The following is a 21783-nucleotide window of genomic DNA, read 5'->3' as shown; positions in this document are numbered from 1 at the left end:
CTTTTTAATCTTTCTCTACAGGCGTTTCAGTTTTTAAAGGAGAAATCTGTAATCGATTTACTATAATTAATCATAAAATGAGCATGATATGTCATCAGAGATTCAGGAAATCTGCTAAGCTGAAATATTCGCTTCTCTGACAAACACTACAGCCATGGTGTCCTCCTTCGACATTTCCATTCCAGCCCATTACTCATGTTATTGCTTGCCTGTTTCACGTTAATTAGAGTTCAAATTAATGCTGAATGTTTGCCAAATGGGTGTGTGTCTGTTCATGGGTCATTAGAAATCATTATTAATCATTTAGATGGAGTAGATGTTTATGACGGTTAAATTGAGCAACATGTTAATGAAGTCGAGCAGCCAGTCACTCAAGAGTGTATTTTCAGAGCAGTTTTGTTTTCAGAATAATAGGTGATCAGCTGTTTATAACTGTCAGTTGTCAGTCAATGTAAAGCACAGCCTCACGGTGTCAGACTCATCCTCACTTGTTATTGTCAAATGACTTGTGCTCCTGCAGCCTGGCTGATCTTCCTCGAGTCTGGGGAGGAGAAGGCAGGTGAAAAAAAAAACTGGCTTCAACCATAGACTGTAAAATAAATAAGATTTCAGCCTATTCAGTGTACCGTCTATGGCTCCAACTCGCTAATTGGACCGCTGTACTCATTGGATGCGGAATTGTTACATATATACATTTAAGCTAAATGTTTGCTTAAATGATTGATTTGATATGGATATAAGGACTGCAAACAAATCAAGAATGATATTGTAAAAATTATTATTCCTATTTAACTGACTGTCCACTAGCATAGTATTGCAATATATTGCAATACAGTATTGCAATATATTGCAATACAGTATGAATACACAGATGCCAAGCCTCAATCTATTATTATGTAAATTATTAATATTGCAAATGCATTTAAACTTTTTGCTACTAGAACAATAAAATCAGTTTCTCTTTTAGTCCACTAGATGGTGCTGAGTGTTTTTCTGGTGAGATCAGCAGGCGTCATGGTCGGGTGGGATTGGTAGGTTTTTGTCTGTCTGCTTGAAAATCCCATTTTGTGGAAGCAGAAATGATTAGAGACGACTCAATCAACTGCCTGAAAGCTTTATTTCATTAGACAAGAAAGGTGTTGACAATGGTAATAAATCACAATTTATCCAACAATACACAACACAAATTGTTTGAGATCACAATAATGTTATAATAAGGACTTAGATATCATGATAATTTTATATCATATGGGGCCTTTGGTGATTCTTACCCCATGTAGTAAATGAAATAAACCAGGAAATAACCAGGTCCTGTCAGATATTATAAGATTGTGTTCTGATAGTAGGCATGTGGTTTACAAAACATATTACTAAAATTACTTATTTTTTAAAAAACATGATAATACATGACAAGCGAGTACTGCAGAGTAAAGGCATTCATTTCAGTAGGTTATTAAAGCATAAAGGGCAAGAAAATAATGAACTTCTGGAGTTACAAATACATCCGGCCCTTTTTTACTACACAAACAAAATATATGCTTCAGATTAAAGCTTGAATAAAATGAACAGAAAGAGTGCTTAAAGCATAATATGCAACATTTTTCCTTAAAAGAAGAAAATGTGTAGACTCATATAAGCATAAAAAATCCCTTCACTTCTGATCCACTAGAAGTACGTGGTGGTGTCTGCGTCTACAGAGACCCTGCCCTCTGCCTGTATTTCCTTATTTTCTTTTACTGTGCTCGGGGTGCTTTATCAACCCAAACATCAATATTTGACGTCATGAGAATGAAACTCAACAATCAGCGAACTTTCTGGTTTCCTGTCATGAACAGCTTGCACAAAGCCTACTTATTCTACCTTTAATGCCAAGATTATAATAATATAAGGTGTTGAAAGACTGAGGTTAATTAAAGTGCGTTATGATATATTTATATATATTCTATATATTCTAACTCTTTGTAACTGTTAATAACTCTAGACTATACTCCTTCATAAACATAAGATTTGATGACAGAAAGTTGAGAAAAACATCAAATGAGACTTAAACATTTAACATGGGAAAGTGGTGCCAAACAAGTGAAATTAAAGAGCACATATTACTGTGCACCTTTTAAAACTAACTGAGAGCACATGGGCTGCCAATCTACTTCTGTTAACTTCCTTCATAACTCAGAAATCCTCCTATGCATCCCAGCATAGAACTTTAATGCATTATTACGTCTACATTTAGAAGAAAAAGACAAAACGCTACATTTGGCAGATTATAGAGACAAAAAACGCCCAAACCTAACTGAGGTGTTTCTACAGAAGGTTTCCTAACTTCTGCCCGTGTTTTCTTTCCAGAAGCCTCTGTTGTGATTAATAGCCTGAAGAAGTCTGGTCTGCATCATCCTCTCCACTGGGTATCTCTGGTACATGGGCAGCAATAACAGCAGGTGACAGGTGAGAGATTCAGGCAGGTGGAGGTCGGTGGCGTCGGGCAAGACGGCAACTGTCATCCTGATGCTTTCCATACCCTGGAACGGCACGCGGTCACAGCCTGTGAGGAACACTGGACACAAACAAGGAGGAGACGATGATAAATAATCTGATCATCTTGGATTCATTAAAGAAAACTTTGGGGAATACCAAGAAATTTTCCTGTTGGCTCGTCATTAATTCTGAATCTGATAGAAATGGTTCAACTCCGCTGTAAATCAAACTTGATAAATGATATTAAACTCAATCATGTGTTAATACTCACAGAAGAACTTTTTCTTCTCCTCTGGTGTCAGTCTGTCAAACACCTCCCAGAAGATCACGATATTTGGATGCTCAGCATGATAGTCTCCTTCATAAACAGTGTTCTGTTTGGAAAAATAAAATACACATAAGTAGAAATCTAACAAACTCAAAAGCCATGCTGACGCTTTTTTTTTGCAAAGTACTCAAGTACTGTACTTGAGTACAATTTTGGTATACTTGTATTGTACTTGAGTCTTCACATTTTATGACACTTTTTACTTCAACGCCACTAAACTTCAGAAGGAAATATCTGACAGCTACAGCTTCTACCGTTTTAAAAATACAATATATTATTAAAGATTAAACCAGTGGTTCCCAGTCTTTTTGGCTTGTGACCCCTTACACAAGTATGACAAAAAAAACACACATTTCACCAACAAGAGTTCCCCTCTGAACTTCTAAAATTATTTAATTTAAATAAATGAGGCCCAAAAGAGGTAAGATTATCAATATATCAAATAAAAACAAAAATTAGAGACACATTTAAAAAAAAAAAGAGTATGTATTTGTGGCCAGAAAGTTTTCTTTTCCTTATTTTTTCTCCTATTTATCATCTCACAACCACTCAAACATATCTGGTGACCCTCTGGGGGGGCCCGATCCCTAGTTTGGGAACCACTGGAAAAAAACTACCCAACATAACCCAAACTTGACCAGCTGCAGACAGTAAAATGACACTTGCACACACACACACTTCTCAATGCACATCACATGCTTTTAGGTTGTCAGAGAGAGAGAGAGAGAGAGAGAGAATTATGTTCTGAGCAGCGAACAAAGTTTTAAAACAGGTCCTACACTTTTGTGTGTTTAAGTGATGCATCAATGTGTATCGCAAATGTGAGAAACTATGCATTTAATCATGTTTGGTGTATTTTGATTCTGTATTCTTGTTCAGAATGATCTCATTAGACACAAAAAATCTGAACAAGCATGTAAAGATAAATCTCAGTAACTACATTTCAGAATCTCTTCCAGATTTTAAAGTCAAAGCCTCTTATGGTTTTTCTCAAACCTGCTTGAACACCTCCCAGTCGTAGTTCTCTTGGCCCACCATCACTGCCTGCAGCTCCTCTGGCTGGAAGAAGTCCACCACGTCGATCTCGCACACCTTGAAGAAGCCTCTCCTGAACTCCTCAAACACTCGCTCCACTGATTTAGTGAAGGCGTAGTTGACAAAAGCAGCCACAAAGTCTTTCCTATTAAAAAGAGAATTCAGAATTATACACACAGCTTCATTCACCTCGGTACTACCAGTCAATGTGTACATAAATAATCCTTATGTAATCCAAGAACAACTCCACAATACGTTTTGAACAGCAGAAAAGTACTGTTGCACTGCCCTCTATGGGCTCTATATAACAGTTTAACTGAGCAACCAGTCAGTCGTGTAACAACAGGGATTTCAAAAGGCAGAGACTGGATGTTGTAGTTTTTAAGCTGTAACAGAGAGTGTGGCCACTTTAAAGTTTCAACAGCTGGATGGCAGCAAAAGCAGGATTTTCAGCCAATATAAGGATGAACAATAATAATGTGTTAGTCAACAAGTCAAAATGTGAAATGACAAGAAAGTTGGGAGGATATCAGAGACACACACCTACAGAAGTGTAACACACTTTTACTTTGAACTCTGCAATAGAAATGGTCCACATAGCAATTTTTGCTTATTGTGATGGAGTTTCTTCAAAAGCTTCATATCTCTAAAATTTGAGCAACCTAAGGTAAAAGGTTATGTAAGTCAATAAACCATCAATAATTAATAAAACTATTGAGATTTTGTCACAACTAAGAAAAATATACAAAAATCTGACATGTTTTTCCATCAATTTTAGTTAATAAACACACAAAACATAGTGATCTAAAAGATTTCTGAATGTAGAAAATTGAACAAAATATTTCTTAACACTCCATAAGTTATTTAAACTATTTATATTTTTCAGTTTTTGAGATATGCTTGTTTTTTTTATAAGCGGCCTCCATAATTTCAACTGTATTTCCTCAGCACCTACAACAGTATTTTTCTCATTATGACATAATTCCGTAGATTATTTAAAATGCTTCATATCCCAAATATAAATACAGCCTCAGCTCAAAACTACTGACTCAATACAATTTCTCTCATTCTCCCCTTGACATGAAATATATGCTGCCTCAGCCTGCTACACATGCATGTGTTATCCATTATGAGTCACGCTGTGGTGACATAAGACATGACCTCACTGTGAAGGCAGTGTGGCTGCGGCTGACGACAGTGAATCACAAATAATCTTGTTATTAGGAATAAACCTGCCTCCTGCGCTAAATCGGGTTGATCTACACTACTTTTAAAGTCAGTCATAATGGTGACACTTGAAAAGTTAAATATTTTTGGAGGCGGTATGTAGTGCAAAAAGTTTAAGAAACACTTCTCTAGTTATCATGTTTTTTTATTTTAGATCAACAATCATGCAAACAATGATCTCCTGTGGCCAGATACAGTAAATCTGTTTGAACATACTTGTTTGATGCTGTGACAGGTTTTCCAGGTTCTGCTGGATCAAGCTCAACGGTCTCATCACCCCAGGTCACCTGTAATGAATGATACTTACAATCAGACTGGAATACTGCAGTAATATGTGTAGGTTGAAGTAATGAAAAAACACTGATTTGATAAACTTACAGTGAAAGTAGTGTCCAGGCTTTGAATGACATCAGGAGTGTAGTCCTCCAGCATGCACCGCCAAGACCTGACGACACAGTGAGCATACAACAAGATCAAAAAAGTTTCAAATCAAACCTGCAAAACAAACTACAGACCCCAGCTACACTTGGTGAAATGGGATCTATATCTGGATACGTAATCTGAATAATGAATGATCTGATCTTGCTTTTGCATTTACACCTGGTATTAATATGAGATCTGTATCTGGATACATTATCTGGACAATAAACAAGATGATCTCGTCTTTGCACTTTCACCTGGTATTTTAAATGCATTCTCGTTGTCCTCCTTGAGATCAGATTTGTCCTACAAAAACCTGCGCTTGAATAACTTGAGTTGGCGGCTAATCAGACTCTCTTCAGAAATCAGAGTTATGGGAAACTTTACAAACTTTGTTAAACACTTTCTGTGACAAATCATTAACTTTTTTGACCACTCTTTTAAATTTGGCAAATGAAAAACATTAAATTCTTAATTTCTTTGTATAATATACTGTGTCCTCTTGTATTGCAGTACCAGCATGTACGCTACTCTGATTAGATAAATTATTTATACCGGGTGTAAATGGGGTGTATGTGACAACAACATGACAAAAACTGCAACTGCAAAGCAGCTGTGTTGCATTTTGAAGTCTTACTCTCCAATGACGGGTTCAAACTCCTTCATGTCCTCCAGTGACGGTTTGACTCTGAGCAGCTTTTTGAACAGAACCAGAGGGAAGGGCATGTGGATGATGTTGTGGTTGTAGAGGGCCAGGCCACACAGGACGCCAAACAGGAAGTAAGTCTTCTCCTCCACTTTCGGCTGTTTGGTTGGTGACAAAAACACGATTAGGATTTAGTACAATTCCACAACTGTCAAATGTACAGGATGTAAACCTTCACAGTGAGTAAGAGAGCAAAACTGTAAAAGAGGCATCAGACGTCAGGTCAAAAAAAGAGATCATCCTTTCGTTCATCATGTTTTTCTCCACACTTTTATAGTAATCAGATCAAGTGTATGTTAAACTCGTACATATGAAAAGCCAATTCAGTTCAAGTCAAGATGTATATGGTTGTAAAAGTTCAAGGTTTCCAGTTTGTCACAGAATCAGTTTAGTGTTTACAAAAAAGACTTAGAATATACATGAACTTAATACGTGGTTTTTGGTCTTACCTTGGGAGGGAACCAGGCCAGAGTCTTGCTCTCGTTGTACATGAACAATTCAGACTCAGGATCTATCAGCTCATCAAACACGTGCAGGAAAAGGTCTCTTTTGTTGACATTCATCACCTTCCTGTCATCCACAAATTGTACCTAAGAAGAGTAAAATAATACTTGGAGCATCAACTGAACTGATCAGTTCTTCTACGATGTCCATTTTGTGTAATAAACAGACACTTTGAGCACCAAATAGTACATAGCACACCTGGTAGTTTGTTAATTCACATTCTACATGATGATATTGACTGTGTTATGAGTCTGTTTAATTCAGCATGTATCTGATCCACTGACCAGCACGCATTTTTAACTTATTTTTTTATTTATAGCACAGCTAACCAACAGAGGCTGGTAGAGTTTGTAAAATATAAAGTCTATAAAGAAATACTTTTTATCTTTATGGATTATATTAATGCTTAATTTACAAGAAGACTGTCAACATATGACATCTTTTCTTTCTAGAGTTTATGTTTTTACATGTAAGAAATTGTTAGTCATATTTCTGAAAGTGAGTTCGGTGCAGTGAGCTTTAGTCAATTTAAACTGTTAACAGGTTTGGTCTTTTAATGTTTCGTCATCACTACAGAAACACTAACTGCTAAAGAGGGCTACGATAAGACTGTTTGATGCTGACTGCTCTTAGTTACTGGTTTGATTAATGGTTTGATAATGTGTGTATTGATTACTGATGGTGGCTGATCAGGCTGATTATCAGCTGACTGTTTTTAGTTTCTAATGGCAGAATGTGGTAAAGAGTTTCCCTCTGTGTTTTGAACTGCTTTCTTAATTATACAGCACAGAGCATACATAGAGCAGTGGCTGAGAGAGCAGTTGTTCATGCACCAAGACACGTGGGAGAAAGTACAGTTAAAGGGACAGTTCACCCCAAAATCAAAAATACAGTTTTTCTCCCTGGCCTGTAGTTCTATTTGTCCACCTCATTTTTTTGTGGTGGGAGTTGCAGAATTTTGAAGATGTCTGCCTTCTCTTCAATATGGGATTAAATGGCACTCAGCTTGTGGTGCTCAAAGCATCAAAAAGTACTTCTGAAAATTTCAACATTAGTGTCTCTTTCCAGAAATCATAATCCGGTTACTCGAGATAATCCACAGACCTTGTTGTGAGCAGTTTCATGGAGGAACTACTTTCTTTCAAGTGGAAGACAAAGTAGTTCTGATAGATTCTACTGCGGAAAGAAAGTAGTCCCTACATGAAACTGCTCACAACAAGGTCTGTGGATTATCTTGAGTAACCAGGTCATGATTTCTGGGAAGAGACACTAGAGGTGAATTTTTAATTTTTTTTAGAGTGCTCTGCACCACAAGTTCCATTACTGAGACCACTAGAGAGAATTGCAGATGAGCATTTCATATCCAGGAAGTCACATTAGACGTTTAAACAGACTGCCATATACTAGGTTTTGACCTTATCTTGTTAGGCTTTTGTGTGTGCCACAATTTTTTTGGAAGTACAAAGCCAAATAGCTGGAGTGTCCCTTTAATTATTCTGACATTAAGTAATACTGAGATAAAAGCAAGCAAATGTAGCTTTAGAAAGTGAAAGCAGGTTTGACGGCATGTTTACCAAAAGGTCTCTTTGGAAGGCGCAGTGGTCAGCTGCAGCGAGCTGTCTGAAGGTGTCCTCGACCAGGTGAGTTCGTCTCAGAGTTAGCTGGAAGACCGGAGCCGGCGCAGAGTCTGTGGGATCTGGCCCGAACACGCCTGGCCACGTGATCGCCCATTCATGAATAAGACGATGCACTTTCTGTAATTACCGAGCCCAGATGGAAGGCAACTTTAATATAATGATACATGACATAAAAAAATAATGCTCAAATTAAAGCTACTACAAGGAGTTTTAACTGGTTATGAAACAGCCTCAGTTTCATACTGATGCTGCTATATGACCTACATATGCAAACAAGAGCATCAGCAAGAAGACAGATGCTTCTATGTACTTTACTTCTCCTGTGAAATCAGATGAAATGAGCCTGTGTTTACATTTTTCCAGGAAAAGTTACAGTGAGTGGTACATTAGCCAGTTAAAAAGAAGCAGAGGGAGATTTTTATTTAGACAATTATATTTAATTATTTTTAACATTGTATTTTGTGATTATGTTGGTAGGAACACTACCACTTTTGTCGGCAGGGGCCTCCAAAATCAGCAATATATGAAAATTTCCTTTTAGCAGCTTTTAGAAACAACTGAAGTTCTATTATGCTGTTTGAATAATGAAGACCTTCAGTAAAATGTTACCAAATGATCCACTTTCACCATACCTTCATCATGAATGCAAAGATGTTAAAGACTGCAGTCTTGCAAACCAGAGTGAACACGAATGGGTACCGGCAGAAAATGGCAGGTGTGTTGACGTCATCCTTCAAGGAAATAATGAGAAAATAGTGATTTACCAAGAAGTAATTTCAGCAATAAGCAGCCCAACAGAAAATGAAAACTACTCAGGAGAAAAATGAAAATTGTTCCTTGAAAAATACAGCAACATTTTGTAAACTGTACTAGAGATGAATCAGGATGAAAATCTGACATCATGATTACAGTGATCAGAGTTATCAAAGTTATTATTTTATTGTTGAAATATGCTGACAAAAACTTTCAAAAACTACTGATACACGCACGACTTTCATATTAAAAACCTCTCAACCGTTTGAAATGACATCATGTCCTTTACGATGTCAAGGTTTTAGTGAGGCAAAACAAACGTATGCTGCGAGTTTTTCAAAGCACTGTAATCAAACATGGTTTTAATAATGTCACAAAACCAGTCATCATTTCATCCTTATACTGTACTGTATGTTTTTACCTCCACTTTAGAAAATTGCCACCAAAGAGTGACATCCTCGAGTGGCTGCACATTACCGCTGATTTCCTCAACATAAAAGGTGCTCAGTGGGACTTTATAGGACTTTCCAGTTTTGTTTGCCTGTGAAAATATATACATGACCAAAAAAAAAAAGAAAAAACAGGTTACACACACTACATAGACCAATATTTTCATTCAGTAACGTATAAAGCAACCTGGACCATACATGGACAATAATGGTCGATTGTGATGACACAGGAGAACAAATCTTTTTCCAAAAACCTTTAGAAAATGACTGACGGGTTCAAGAGAAAATGCCTAAAGCACCTGCCTAGTTATAGCACAAACTGGAAATTTCAAGCTAGAATCAATCAAGATCAAATCCGGGGTCAAATTCTGTGTTTCCGAGCTTAGTCTCACATTCCCATTCATCTTTGATCCCAAATTAAAAAATACATATATGACACTAAACCCACTGATGATTGCAATAACACCACTCACTTTGTAAAGCAGCTTGAGCGCCTCCAGCAGGTATTTGACTCCGGGGTTGTGAGTGAACAAGAGGCCATTTTTTAGCAGGAAGGCCAGAGCGTTTCTGAACACCAAGATGTGCTTCATTAGCATGGAGGGCGTCAGGGAGGACCACATGTCTTCTGCAAAACAAAAAACACACACTTTATTCAGATTGTGGGAATTATACAGCATATATCAAATTAATACCTCACACTTTTCAAAGTTATTAAAGGGACAGTTCACCCCAAAATCAAAAATCAATATTTTTCCCCTGGCCTGTAGTGTATCTATTTTGTGTGTTTGTGTGTTTGTGTGTTTGTGTGTGTGTGTGTGTGTGTGTGTGTGTGTGTGTGCGAGTTGCAGAGTTTTTGCAGAGAATAGATATTGGCCACGGACATGCCTGCCATTTTTCAGAATTTTTTGGCACTGGTTTAGAATTTTTCATATGTATTTTTTGGTGCATTTGAGCACCACAAGCCGTTTGCTTCTTAGTCCCGTTATGCTGAAGATAGACATCTGTATGGCCAAAAACTCCAAAAACTCACACCAAAAAAATCTAGACGGATAAACAGCACTACAGGCCAAGGAAAAAAATATGTATTTTTGATTTTAGGGTGAACTGCCCCTTTAAAGAACAGAAGAGTTTTAAGTACTGACAACTGTGTATAGTTTTATTTTGCAAATTTTAAAATTTGGTTGAAAGGATCTGTGAAAACTATTTATCACATTAGGGGGATATAAAACTTAAAATATCTTAATTTTGCATGGCCATAGTCAATATTTAATGTCTTATTTGTGATATTTCTCATCACATAACTCTCCAAACCTGCAACAAAAAGACTTCTCAGATAAAAGAAAAAAATGTTTAATGATTTACTTAGCGTTGTCCGTGTCTTGTCATTCAAACGTGCGATAACAACAGCCATCGGCAACACGTTGTTCATGACATTAGCATCCCCTTGATAAAGGGGACACGTCAGCAGAAGCAGGATGATCTCTGGTGATTTTAGGAAAGGGCTTGAAGCCAAAAACAATTCAATCAAGACTTTAAGATTCACCTGCATGGAAAAGAGATGAAATAGAAATATTTAGTGTACAAAATGTTGAGAGACTGGTAGGTCATGACAGCACATTATGGGGAAGTAGTTCTCTGAGTCCATTTGTGTCCTTAGTGAAAGAACAAATGATCTCAGTGATGCATGAAAATGAACTGAATTTATGTCCTTAACTGATTGTTTGATCCATGGCACCGCCAGCAGCTGGTCAAAAGCACGGCCAGCTGCTTCAAGGTCCACAGTCAAGGCACCTGCTTCCAATGGAGGACCACTGATCCCAAAAACAAAGCATTAAAACAAAATGTCAGTGTCAACTTAAGGGTAAATGACATTTAAATCATCTTTTATTTCTGAGACTTACTCTCATAATTTCAAAATTGTAACTGATTTTGCTTCTAAACATCACGGTCCGTCAAAATGAAAAGGACTCACTTGGCCTTCGTGAAACTTGCAACGAGACTTGAACTTGTGAAAAACATTGACTCTATTTCCCTGTTGAATAAGGAAAGAGAAGAGAAATCTTAAAAACACTACAGTTACTGGATATGAGACTGATAATGCATATGTGCAGCAGAGCATGTGAGTGGAGCGGGAGCGAGCGGGCAGCGTGAGTGTGAGCGGGTTGGATGTAGCACAGAGCAGCTTTTTTAAAAAGGTGGAGCGTTGCCTTATCTCTCGCTCTGTCCCACTCTGATTTTGCTCAGAGGCAGAGAGAGAGAAAGAGGCAGCAGAGACGAGTGTGTGTGAAGTGACGACTGGTATAAAACTTTTTTGATGAGAAATCTTGATGTTACTCTTCAGTTCTGTTGTTTATACACTGCAGACTAAAACATCTGTGTATTTGTCAGACAGATGCTCGTCTTGAAACATCTGTCACTGTGTTGAATTATTGTTAGTCATTCAGTGTCCAGACACTGTGCAGTTTGCTGTCTGCTGTGGTCTAAAATGTCCTTACTGATGTAACCTGAGTGAAACTGATGTAAATTATCATGCAGCATTAATACAAAAACATGAATATTGCGCACTGTTTAGTCATTATATAGACTGAGCTGAAAAAAGGTGAGAATTTTTCCCTTCAGAGGGCAATATTTCATTAAAAGTTGGTTCTGTGGTGTTGGAATTTTAAATCTGAAGCCTGCAGTGAAGCTTCAATTGACACGCGTATATTGAAGCTTTTAGTGTGTTTTGGCCTACAGGCTACGGTTTGAACTGAAGCTGAATAACAATGCAGATTTTTCATTTTTAGAGTGAGCGATTTGGGCGGAGTGGGATGAAATTAGGGGTGGTTCATCTGTCTGATTTCCCGATCCAATTCAATTATGATTGTTGAGGTCACCGGTGAGCAGAGAGGAGCTGTGTAGAAGTTAAGACAGCTGATATCACCACAGTTTCAATGAACATCACAGTTTTATGATCTGTTTCTTTGGTGACAGCATAGTTACATCAGTGAAAAAAGTTATGGTCTGGATTTCACTCAAGGTGATGTGACGGCTTTTAAATCAGAGCTGCGCTGCACACAGCAGCATCTGTCCTGTCTGTTCACTGCAACTCTGCATGGAGATTTCAGGTATTATAACTTATACAAAAGTAACAGTGACTCAACTGGTCAACTGCGATCCGTTGCAGCCCTAGTTGGTCGCTCGTTGTTGGTTGTTCCTCGTCCATTTTACACACCTGCTCTTACGGCTCACTCGCTCTGGCCGCTGCACGCACTTGCGAACTGGAACTGGGCGCGCTCGCTTGACGTTCAACCTCCGTTGACCGCGGGATAACATTTTTGCAAAATAAAATAATGCAAAAAATAATCGATTTTTGAAAATGTAATAATCGATTCATATTTGTCCATAACATAATTGTGATTAATTAATAATCGATTTTTTTCACCACCTCTAGATGAAATCTGAGTTGAGTGAGGAGCCATAATGAGCGGAGAAGCTTGGTGCGGCTTTGAGCAGGGAAGCAGAGGGTCAAACAGTTTCCACCGCTCCACTTTGCTCACATGCTCTGATGTGCAGTTACATAATCACAAATATAATACAATTGTAAAAAAAAAGAACCTCTTTGCTTCTGTGCTGCCGTGTCTCATTGTTAGCCATTGCTGCAGTTTTGTCTCATCCAGCCGTCCAGTTATCTGTCGCTCCAAACTCTTAAAAGAGAGTGATAAAAATATAACTTTAAAACCAGACAACTTAATCTGGTCAGCTTTCACTTACATTTTCATTTTTGGGCCAAATTCCTTTAACCTTCAAATCCATCCGAACAAGTTTTGGTACAAGAGGACATTAAATCTTGGTAAAATATAGTCCGTTTTACATAAATGTGCATCATTTTGAAAAATCTGTAAATTGAACATAGTACCTGTGTAGGAGGAGTCCAAGTGAAGTTTGTATTCCACCCAGCTGATATTTTCAAGCCTGCTTAAACAAAATAAAGAACAGAAAACACACTTACAAATGTCATTTACCTGTGATAGACTTGGATGAAACGAGTGATTAATACGTGGCCAGTTCAAAAGAAGCAGGGGGAGATTTTTTATCGAAATCATTTTATTTTTGACATTATATATTGTGATGTTACCAGGGGAAACATCACAGGGGCTTCTAAAATCAACACAATATTGAAGTTCTTTGTACACACCTTCAGGTATGGCTGCTGCACTGTCAGTGGTCCATGGTAGTTGCACCAGAGTGGGCGTCAGACTGTCCTCTGATCGTCCAGTCCCAGTCTGACCTTTGGCCCCGTTGCCAAAAGCCCACAACTGGCCAGAGGAGCCCAAAACCAGAGTGTGTCGTCTAGGAGACAAGAAACAGTTGTTGATGTAAAAGTATTTTTAAAAAGTAATGGTACATCTTAGGTACTTCAGTTAGATGTGTCAAGTTAGAAAAGGTAATGATTTTATTATTGTGTCACCCAAATCCTTCATTAAATTTTTCAGTTTCAGTGTTCACATAATCAACCTCCTGTTTTTTTACCTGCCACATGAGATCTGTGTGGCGGATTCTTCCAGACCGGCGACCAGTCTGGGTCTCACTTCGTCAGCAGTGGAGTTGTGACCGAGCTGGCCGTAGCGTCCCTCTCCAAAGGTGAAAACTTCGCCATCCTAGAAATCACAGCATCACAAAATATCATAAGACACAACGACTGTAATTATCTTGACACTGTGATAATTTTGTCAAATTCTGTAAATCAAGCCGACATATTCATCTGAGAATCAGGCTTAGTGAAGGATTAGTGAAGTCTGGACCTTTGTCAGCACAGCAGAGTGTGACTCTCCACAGCTCATGAAGGAGACAGCCAGAGGTCGGAGGGCAGGAACCACGCAGATGTTGAACCTGCCTGTTAAAGATGAGAAGAAATTTTACATAAGATGAAATATATGATCAGTAGGTTGATGCAAGATTAACAGCCCCAGTTTGTGCTTCTGATGTATCATCATTACATTCAAGTCACAGAGTTAAGCATCATTTTTTCTTAAAAAGAACACACTTAACACTTTCCATGGTTGTGAAGGTATTTCCAGAACCCTCCAAGACTTGTTTAAACATCTGCATGAAAACATATTTAGTTTGCAGCACAATGAAAAACATTTTTAGCCTGTTTTCCAAGTTTCAACTGTTTCCTGTGCAACATGAACCAAAATTCAAAACTTGCTTTGACTTACCTTTATCTATATTAATGCGATTTTACATATTCTTTTTATTTCCATACAAAATAACATTTGTATTTTTGTCACATAATACTAGCACAGAGGTACAACATGTCTTTTAGGCTACCAAGATAGAAAATTGAGTCACAACTTAGAAAAAGTTTTTTCTTTACACATGGCTCTGTTACTCTAATATGACTATAATCTGTGAGAGGCACAAACTGGAACTAGAATTAGTGTATTTTAATGTAACTGTTCATTTTTTATTCATTATTTTATTTAGTGTTGAATGGAAAACCTCAAAAACACAAAACATAAAAAACTGCAGCAGCCGTTTCTTCTTCATAAAATCGCCCCAGCGAGCTGCACCTTTGTGAGCGATCTGTTACTCTAAATGTGAAAAGTGAGTTTGTGACTGATTTAAAGTCAATTATTCGTACCTCTCTCATCCACCCTGTTGAGCCCCAGCTGCCCAGATTTATTTGCCCCGCAGCAGTACACCAGGCCGGGGAGTGTGAGGAACAGGGTGTGGGTCGCTCCGGCTGAAATCCGCGTCACCGCTACGCCGGTCAGAGCGCACACCAGCACAGGTGTGTGCTGCTGTGACACGTCCTTTCCCAGGCCCAGCTGACCGTGACTGTTCAAACCCCACGAAAAGACATCTCCTCCTGAGGAGTGGAAAATAATGGAGATAATAAATGTTTAAATTAAACACAAAATCTATAGACTCTATCAGTGGAATGGACAAATGTAAAGTTAATACTTAACTATATCAGTGCTATATTATACATAAATAAAAATGACAAGCCGTCCAGTTGGATCTATATGAACACACAGATGTCATCAGTGTTGTACCTTTAGTCAGAGCCAGGGAGTGGGAGGTTCCACAGGCTACTTGGATCACTGGGACTGGCAGTGGAATTGGCACCCGACTATGTGTTGATGAGACAATGAAACCAAATGTTAGAAAAACTGACTTTCAGTGACAGGTACGCATACGTAAACATTTCACAGATGGAGATCTTACCATGGTCTGTGACCGGTGCACGTTAGACCCGTGCCCAGCTGTCCATCCTCCTCCGCCCCCCAGGAGAACACGTGTCCAGACGCGCACACGGCCAGACTGTGGTCCTGACCACAAGCCACTGACACCACATCACCCAGGCCTTCCACACGACCTGACACAGGAGGAAGACAGGGACTCACAAACAGAAACATGTGTGATTGTGACGGCCAAAGCCGCACAAAGTGACAGCCAGAAGTGGCAATATTGTTCACACACTCGCCTCAATACTTTCTGAAGTACACTGGTTAATTTTTATTTCCATTCAACCACACCCTGAAAAATTCATACCCAAATTTAAGTCCACACTTCAGTTTATTTGATTTATAATCTCTTTATTTAATTTTAATCTTGCACCCCTCTTGTCATAGTTGATTTGGCCAAACCACTACATATGTTCCTTCATGTTTCATTTCATCAGGTCAGTTTGCTCAGTTAACAGCTTGTTATGTTGTGGTTATTTTGAGTATAGTTCTATTTTGTTGACCTCTTTTATAGGCCTAGTTATTAAGTTCTTGGTTTATATTGTTTTGCATTTTTGGGGTAAATAAAAAGCCTATTTTTTTCCCAGCAAACTCCTGTTCTCCTCATTGTTTCATTAGTCCATTATTACGCACCGTTGTGCTGTTTGGCAAAGATTTTATACTTAACTCTACAAAAATGCTGGTTTTTAATTCTTTCATTTTTTTTCTCAAACATTATTATCTTTTCTGAAAATAACAAAGACTTGAGATACTTACAATGTAGTTGTATGTTTGCTTTTGTATTCCAATTACATATAAAACTGGAAATGTATGTACATGTTTATATGTAGGTATATATGTGTTATGTCTGTTTTTAACTATTTTATGTTTAGGTTTAAGGTGGAAGATATACATGAAATGGGTAAGAACTGTTTCTCTAGCTTGTGTTTAAATAATGATATTAATAATATGAAAATGTGAAACACGAAAGGAGCCATTCTGAATCATACATACTTTTCCTTGAGATACATTTCAGTATATTTTGCTAATAATGGGGTATAAAGTATTTAACGTTGTAATATTTTTACTTTTACCTGTACAAATGATCTAAATACTCCTACCACCACTGTTATTGCATTTTTATTTATATTCACATTTCTCACATCCACCAATATTTTGCTGTTCATCAGACATCAAAGCTAAGCCAACACATGTAATCTAAGGCTGCCTCGATCTTCCGAATGTCCAACTCTCTTGGTGTACGTGAACTCAACACATAATAAAGTGTAGTTTGGTTAACTTTCGATGCGTGGATTTATAACAAGGAAACGAAACTGAAACTTAAAACTCTGTTAATCAGCTTGCACAATCTCTGTTGGTGATGATTCAGTTTGTTATGGCTGCAATAAACTCACTGAGTTGTCAGACAGAGAAAATACAAGATAAAGTTCTACCTCAGAGAAAATTATTGTCTTGACAGACTCACGAAAACGCACCAAAGAAAATTAAATAACTCTGCACGTGATGTTACAAAAAAGTAGCAACGTCTTCGTTTTTAATTTCGTAGCTGAGCTCAGCTATTTTAATGGTCAGAGTTAATCGTTATTATTATTATTATTAGTAGTAGTAGTAGTAGTAATAGTAGTACTAATAGTAATTTTAGTATTGTTATTCTGTTCTTTCATTTATCGACTGTGCTGAAAAATATCATCATTATAACTCACCTAGTGTCCTTCCATCTTTACATTTCTTTCGCCCGAGTTGTCTCTGTGCGTTGTGTCCACACGATAAGACGCCTCCATCCTGGGTGAGAAACAAAGTGTGCTGTTCCCCGCAGCAGATGTCGGTGATGTTCCCGGGGACAGTCCAGGACACCGGGCCGAGTCCCGTCTGTGGACTGAACTGTCCACTGGAGCTGTCTCCCCAGCAGTTCAGCTGCACCATGTCTCCACCTGTCGTGCACTAACCCTGAAGAGGCCACCACCTCGCTCTATTATGGCACTCTGACGCTGCCTTCACTTGCTGTCGGAAGTATGACTATCACTATCGGATATATGCATTCTGCGACTGTAGGCTATAATATATGTTTTTGTAATAGAGTTAAGATCTCTGACATGACAACTAAGTTTGTTGCTCGGTAAAAAAAAAAAAAAGTTGTCATTTACATTCGACCAGATGCAAACTATGAAGAACCAATAGCGTGTACGTCCGAAGTACTCTACTTTACGAGGTTAGTAGGCAACAGGGAAGGCAGCATGAGAGCAACAGGAGCTACCATGAAAGATGAGTCTGCAAGTTTAAGAAGTTAAACTTTATCTGCAATAAGAATAAGTGTGACATTTTGTGTTGAGGGTGAGCTTACCCAATGAACAGAAAATTACAAAATAATATTTTTGAGTCAATACAGATTTATTTTTGATTTTTTTAAAGAGTTACATTCGAGATACACAATTTTCTGACATTTCTGGCAAGAGGCCAGTAATTCTTATGAATACAACATGTCGTGTAAGAGGATATGAATAAGGCATTCATACAAAAAATTTTATTCATTTGTCAAGATGATCTCTGTACACACAGTAGACAGCTGTTGGTTTTGTTTCCACAAAAGTTTCATTTCACACAGAAATGAAACTTGTTACATGGTTAGGCAGTGAGGTGTATCGTTACCATCATCATCATCATCATCATCATGACTCAGAGCAGCAAAGGTGCAGCAGTTTTTAGAAATGAGTGTCGTCTGCTTTAAATCAATCTCAGTGTTCAACAAAAGTGTACAGAGCACATAGATGCAATAAGTTATTTCTATATCAATATATACATATACTGTAGTGTTGGGGAGGTGTATATTATTCAGTATTCAGTAGTATTGTATATATTTTTATTACTTTTTCCAGTAACGACTAGTGTAAGGGATTACAATTTCCAAAACAGTAACCCTAACCCTAACCCAGGGCGGTTCACATCAACTGCTAACCAAAAAGCTAAACGAAGAATTGAGGATGAGGGAGAGGGAAGGAGGCAGAGAATATACACCCAGAGAGGTCGACTTTGGTTCCACCACAGCCAACATCTGGACCGCTAAGAACAAAAGCTTTCTGGGTGTAACAGTTCACTGGATGAGCAGTTCAACTTTGGAGCACAAGGCCGATAAGTTGCAAAAGTAATATAGTAATATAATAAGTAACTTATTACTTGTGATACCAACTAATAAGTAATATTACACTTCACTTGAGTAATAAGTAAAAAGTCACTTATTACACTTTCTAGGTAACTTGCCCAACACTGTATTGTACACATATACAACACATTATTCACTTTGTGTGCTATTAAATTAATCATCTATACACATGCATTTAAAAAAAATAGCTCAACAACATTGTATTATTGGATTTACTGTCCAGAAGATATTCTCATACAAAAAATTTGCAATGGTATATTAGTGCACAACGATTAATGTAGTACAAGAAAAATATAGAATAATGTAAGACTGAATTTAAAAAAAAGCATAAAAAAAGAAATAAGAAATTGACAATAACATGATTTTTTTATCAAAGACATTTTGTACAACATGATTGTCATCTAAATGAATAAACTGTACAGATTGTGCAGGAATGTGCAAAATATTGTCCAGGGATTGTTCAAAAGTTTACAGTATTAACTTATGAAGAGTAAAGAATATTTGCTATGTGCACAATAGAGACCAAGTGATGCAGGTTAATGTAACACACGTTTATATATTTTGGCTAAACAAAACATAGGGGACATACTAAATGACTTCAGAATAAAATGATAATTTAGGTATGCATGTATTTACAGTGGTTGCATTTAAACTATACATGAAGATGAAAACCTTTTGGCATATTGATCTGAGACAGACACATATGACTTTTTTTGTTTTAACATGACAACAAATCAGTTCTGTTTAAGAACAAATAATCAATCAGGTCCAGAGGTGTAAAAAGCAGCAGCAAGCTGTTTTGGGAGTCTAATAAACCTCAAATTATTATAATACCAAACCTGAATGTAATAGAGATAAATCAGCTTGACAGATTTTGATATCAGCATCATCAGCGCATCCGATGTTGAAATCAGGGAAGAGTTTCTCAGTGAAAATGTCTTTGTACGTGTAGATGTGAGTCATGTCTACAGGGTCATAGAAGGACACCTCCCCATTGTCATAGTCCAGCTGGACTCTGATCCTCTGGAGACTCTTCTTCTCTGTAACAATTCGACCATCAGCATTCTTGTATTTTCCGTTGCGATGTCTTAAACACCAGATTCCATGTTTTGATGAGTCAGATATCTCCCCCTTCCTCTCAATTGACTCTTTAACCAAACCTACAGTCCAGACAGGAAGGTCTCCTACCTCCACCTCCCAGCTGTGTTTTCCTGAACTGAAGCCCTCGGAGCCCAGGACATTGGCATATTTTGTGTACCTCTCTGGATTGTCAGGAAGTTGTTGGACTTGGTCTCCGACTCTCACACTGGTCAGATCATCAGACAGATAGAGAATGTGAGCTGCAGTGTTTGGGTCCAGAATGACCGGGCAGAAGCGGATCTTGTCCTTCATCTTGTCCCAGACTCTGAAGGACAGGTTGCCCAGGTGTTTGGCCACATCTATCAGCACTCCTGAGACGATCTGTGGATCCGACAGTGAGCACTGGACTCTGGCTCTGGTCTGAGTGGGTTTATAACTGGCGAGGAATGGCATGTTCTGTTTCTGCAGCTCTTTTTTGACAGCACAGATACTGTCTGACAGAGAGGAGATCTGCTCCTCAATCATCTTCATTTCTCTGAAGATAGTCTTCCCCTTCTGCCTCTCTTCCTCCCTCAGAGCTGCCAGTCTGGACTCCTCTTCCTCTCTCAGGAACTGGTGGAGCTTGTTGAACTCTGCTCTGATCTGCCTCTCTGTGAACAACACCTGCTTCTTGGAGTGCTGAATCATTTCATTGTATGTTTTCTCCACTTGTTTGTATTTTCCATACTTGTCCTTGAGAGACTTTAAGTCAGATTTCAGCTGCTCCTTTAGCTCAATGACTGCTCGTTCTATAGGAACAACCTTGTGACTCTGGTGGGAAGACTGGTGGTCACAAACAGGACACACAGCTCTCTGTTCGTCCTCACAGAACAATTCGGGCTCCTCTTGATGTTGACTACACACCACCTCCACCTCCTGCTCTGCTGTTTCTGTCTCAGATGATCCAAGTGTCTGTCTCCCAGCAAAGGAGTCAGCCAGCTCCTTCAGTGGAAAGTTAACAAATGGAAAATCCTTTGAGGATGTTCTTTTACAAATGGGACAGGTTTTGTTTTCAGTTTGTTCCCAGAATTTCTGCAGGCAGCTTGAGCAAAAGCTGTGGTGGCAGCTCAGAGACACGGGATCTGTGAACGTCTCTGAGCACACATTGCAAGTCAGGAAATGTTCTAAAACAGCTCTCTCAGCCATTTGTTGTTGAAGTTATTTTTCAACAGGACTCACCGCGTTACTGTGCCTTCTCTTTATTGCTTCAAATACACCAAACGTGTGCTTTCTGTCAGCGAACTCACACCCTGTAATGGCGTCTCAGCTCTGTTCAATGTCAACATTTACTTTTACTTTGTTTGTCATTCACCTCAACCACACATTACTCAAACATGAAAAGCTGTCATGTCATGATGTCACCAGCAGATGGAGGTGTTTGTTTCATTCAGAACATAATTTCACAGTGCAGGTGTTTTTTCTTCCCCATACAAAAACTAAATGTGACAAAATGTCACAAAATGTGACAACTCATGTTTTTTTTTTTACTACATAAAGAACATAAGGGCATGTAAACTTAACTACATAATAACAGTGTAATATATGGGAGGGGTCAGTATAAGTAGGCAGAAAAGTGCCTCAAAGAATTTGTGGAAGAAATCGTCACAGTTTTTGTCCAAGAGGCCATAAGACCCTGGAGGGATGCAGCAGATGCCAGGTGACCACCTTCTCGGCAGAGTGAATGATACCCTGCAGTCTGCACTTGGCCCCAGCGACCAGATTGTGATGGAGGAGGTGAGG

The 21783-nt window shown here is 38.3% G+C and overlaps 2 protein-coding genes across 2 annotated transcripts; both read right to left on the bottom strand.

Annotated features, from left to right (window-relative positions):
- Nucleotides 1-2136: 2136 nt before the first annotated feature.
- LOC146329205 (putative E3 ubiquitin-protein ligase HERC6) lies at nt 2137-17757 on the bottom strand. Its single transcript, XM_084718134.1, has 23 exons — nt 17471-17757; nt 15748-15898; nt 15576-15652; nt 15161-15388; nt 14319-14410; nt 14047-14174; nt 13712-13866; nt 13433-13488; nt 13132-13220; nt 11507-11566; nt 11249-11345; nt 10897-11077; nt 10008-10159; nt 9507-9626; nt 8965-9063; nt 8270-8449; nt 6641-6781; nt 6123-6289; nt 5444-5510; nt 5282-5352; nt 3800-3983; nt 2747-2849; nt 2137-2554 (listed from the first exon to the last, which is right to left on the bottom strand). The coding sequence occupies exons 1-23, from the start codon at nt 17688-17690 to the stop codon at nt 2319-2321; spliced, it is 3054 nt and encodes a 1017-aa protein (XP_084574260.1). The 5' UTR covers nt 17691-17757; the 3' UTR covers nt 2137-2318.
- A 1768-nt stretch (nt 17758-19525) lies between these two features.
- On the bottom strand, nt 19526-21764 carry LOC146329204 (nuclear factor 7, brain-like). Its single transcript, XM_084718133.1, has one exon. The coding sequence runs from the start codon at nt 21187-21189 to the stop codon at nt 19750-19752; it is 1440 nt and encodes a 479-aa protein (XP_084574259.1). The 5' UTR covers nt 21190-21764; the 3' UTR covers nt 19526-19749.
- Between the last annotated feature and the right edge of the window lie 19 nt (nt 21765-21783).

Source organism: Lutjanus erythropterus, chromosome 4 (assembly GCF_056507025.1).
Source record: "Lutjanus erythropterus isolate fLutEry1 chromosome 4, fLutEry1.hap2, whole genome shotgun sequence".
Classification (NCBI taxonomy): domain Eukaryota; kingdom Metazoa; phylum Chordata; class Actinopteri; order Lutjaniformes; family Lutjanidae; genus Lutjanus; species Lutjanus erythropterus.
The sequence above is the reverse complement of the archived record's forward strand: the minus strand, read 5'-3'. Positions and strand labels throughout refer to the sequence as shown.

Coding starts and splice junctions, on each gene's coding strand:
- LOC146329205 (XM_084718134.1), bottom strand. CDS start 17,690: ATGGTGCAGCTGAACTGCTGGGGAGACAGCTCCAGTGGACAGTTCAGT. Junction 10,160..10,896: donor CAAGACACGGACAACGCTAA/GTAAATCATTAA, acceptor TTTGTTTTGCAG/AAGACATGTGGTCCTCCCTG. Junction 9,627..10,007: donor CGCTCAAGCTGCTTTACAAA/GTGAGTGGTGTT, acceptor ATATTTTCACAG/GCAAACAAAACTGGAAAGTC.
- LOC146329204 (XM_084718133.1), bottom strand. CDS start 21,189: ATGGCTGAGAGAGCTGTTTTAGAACATTTCCTGACTTGCAATGTGTGC.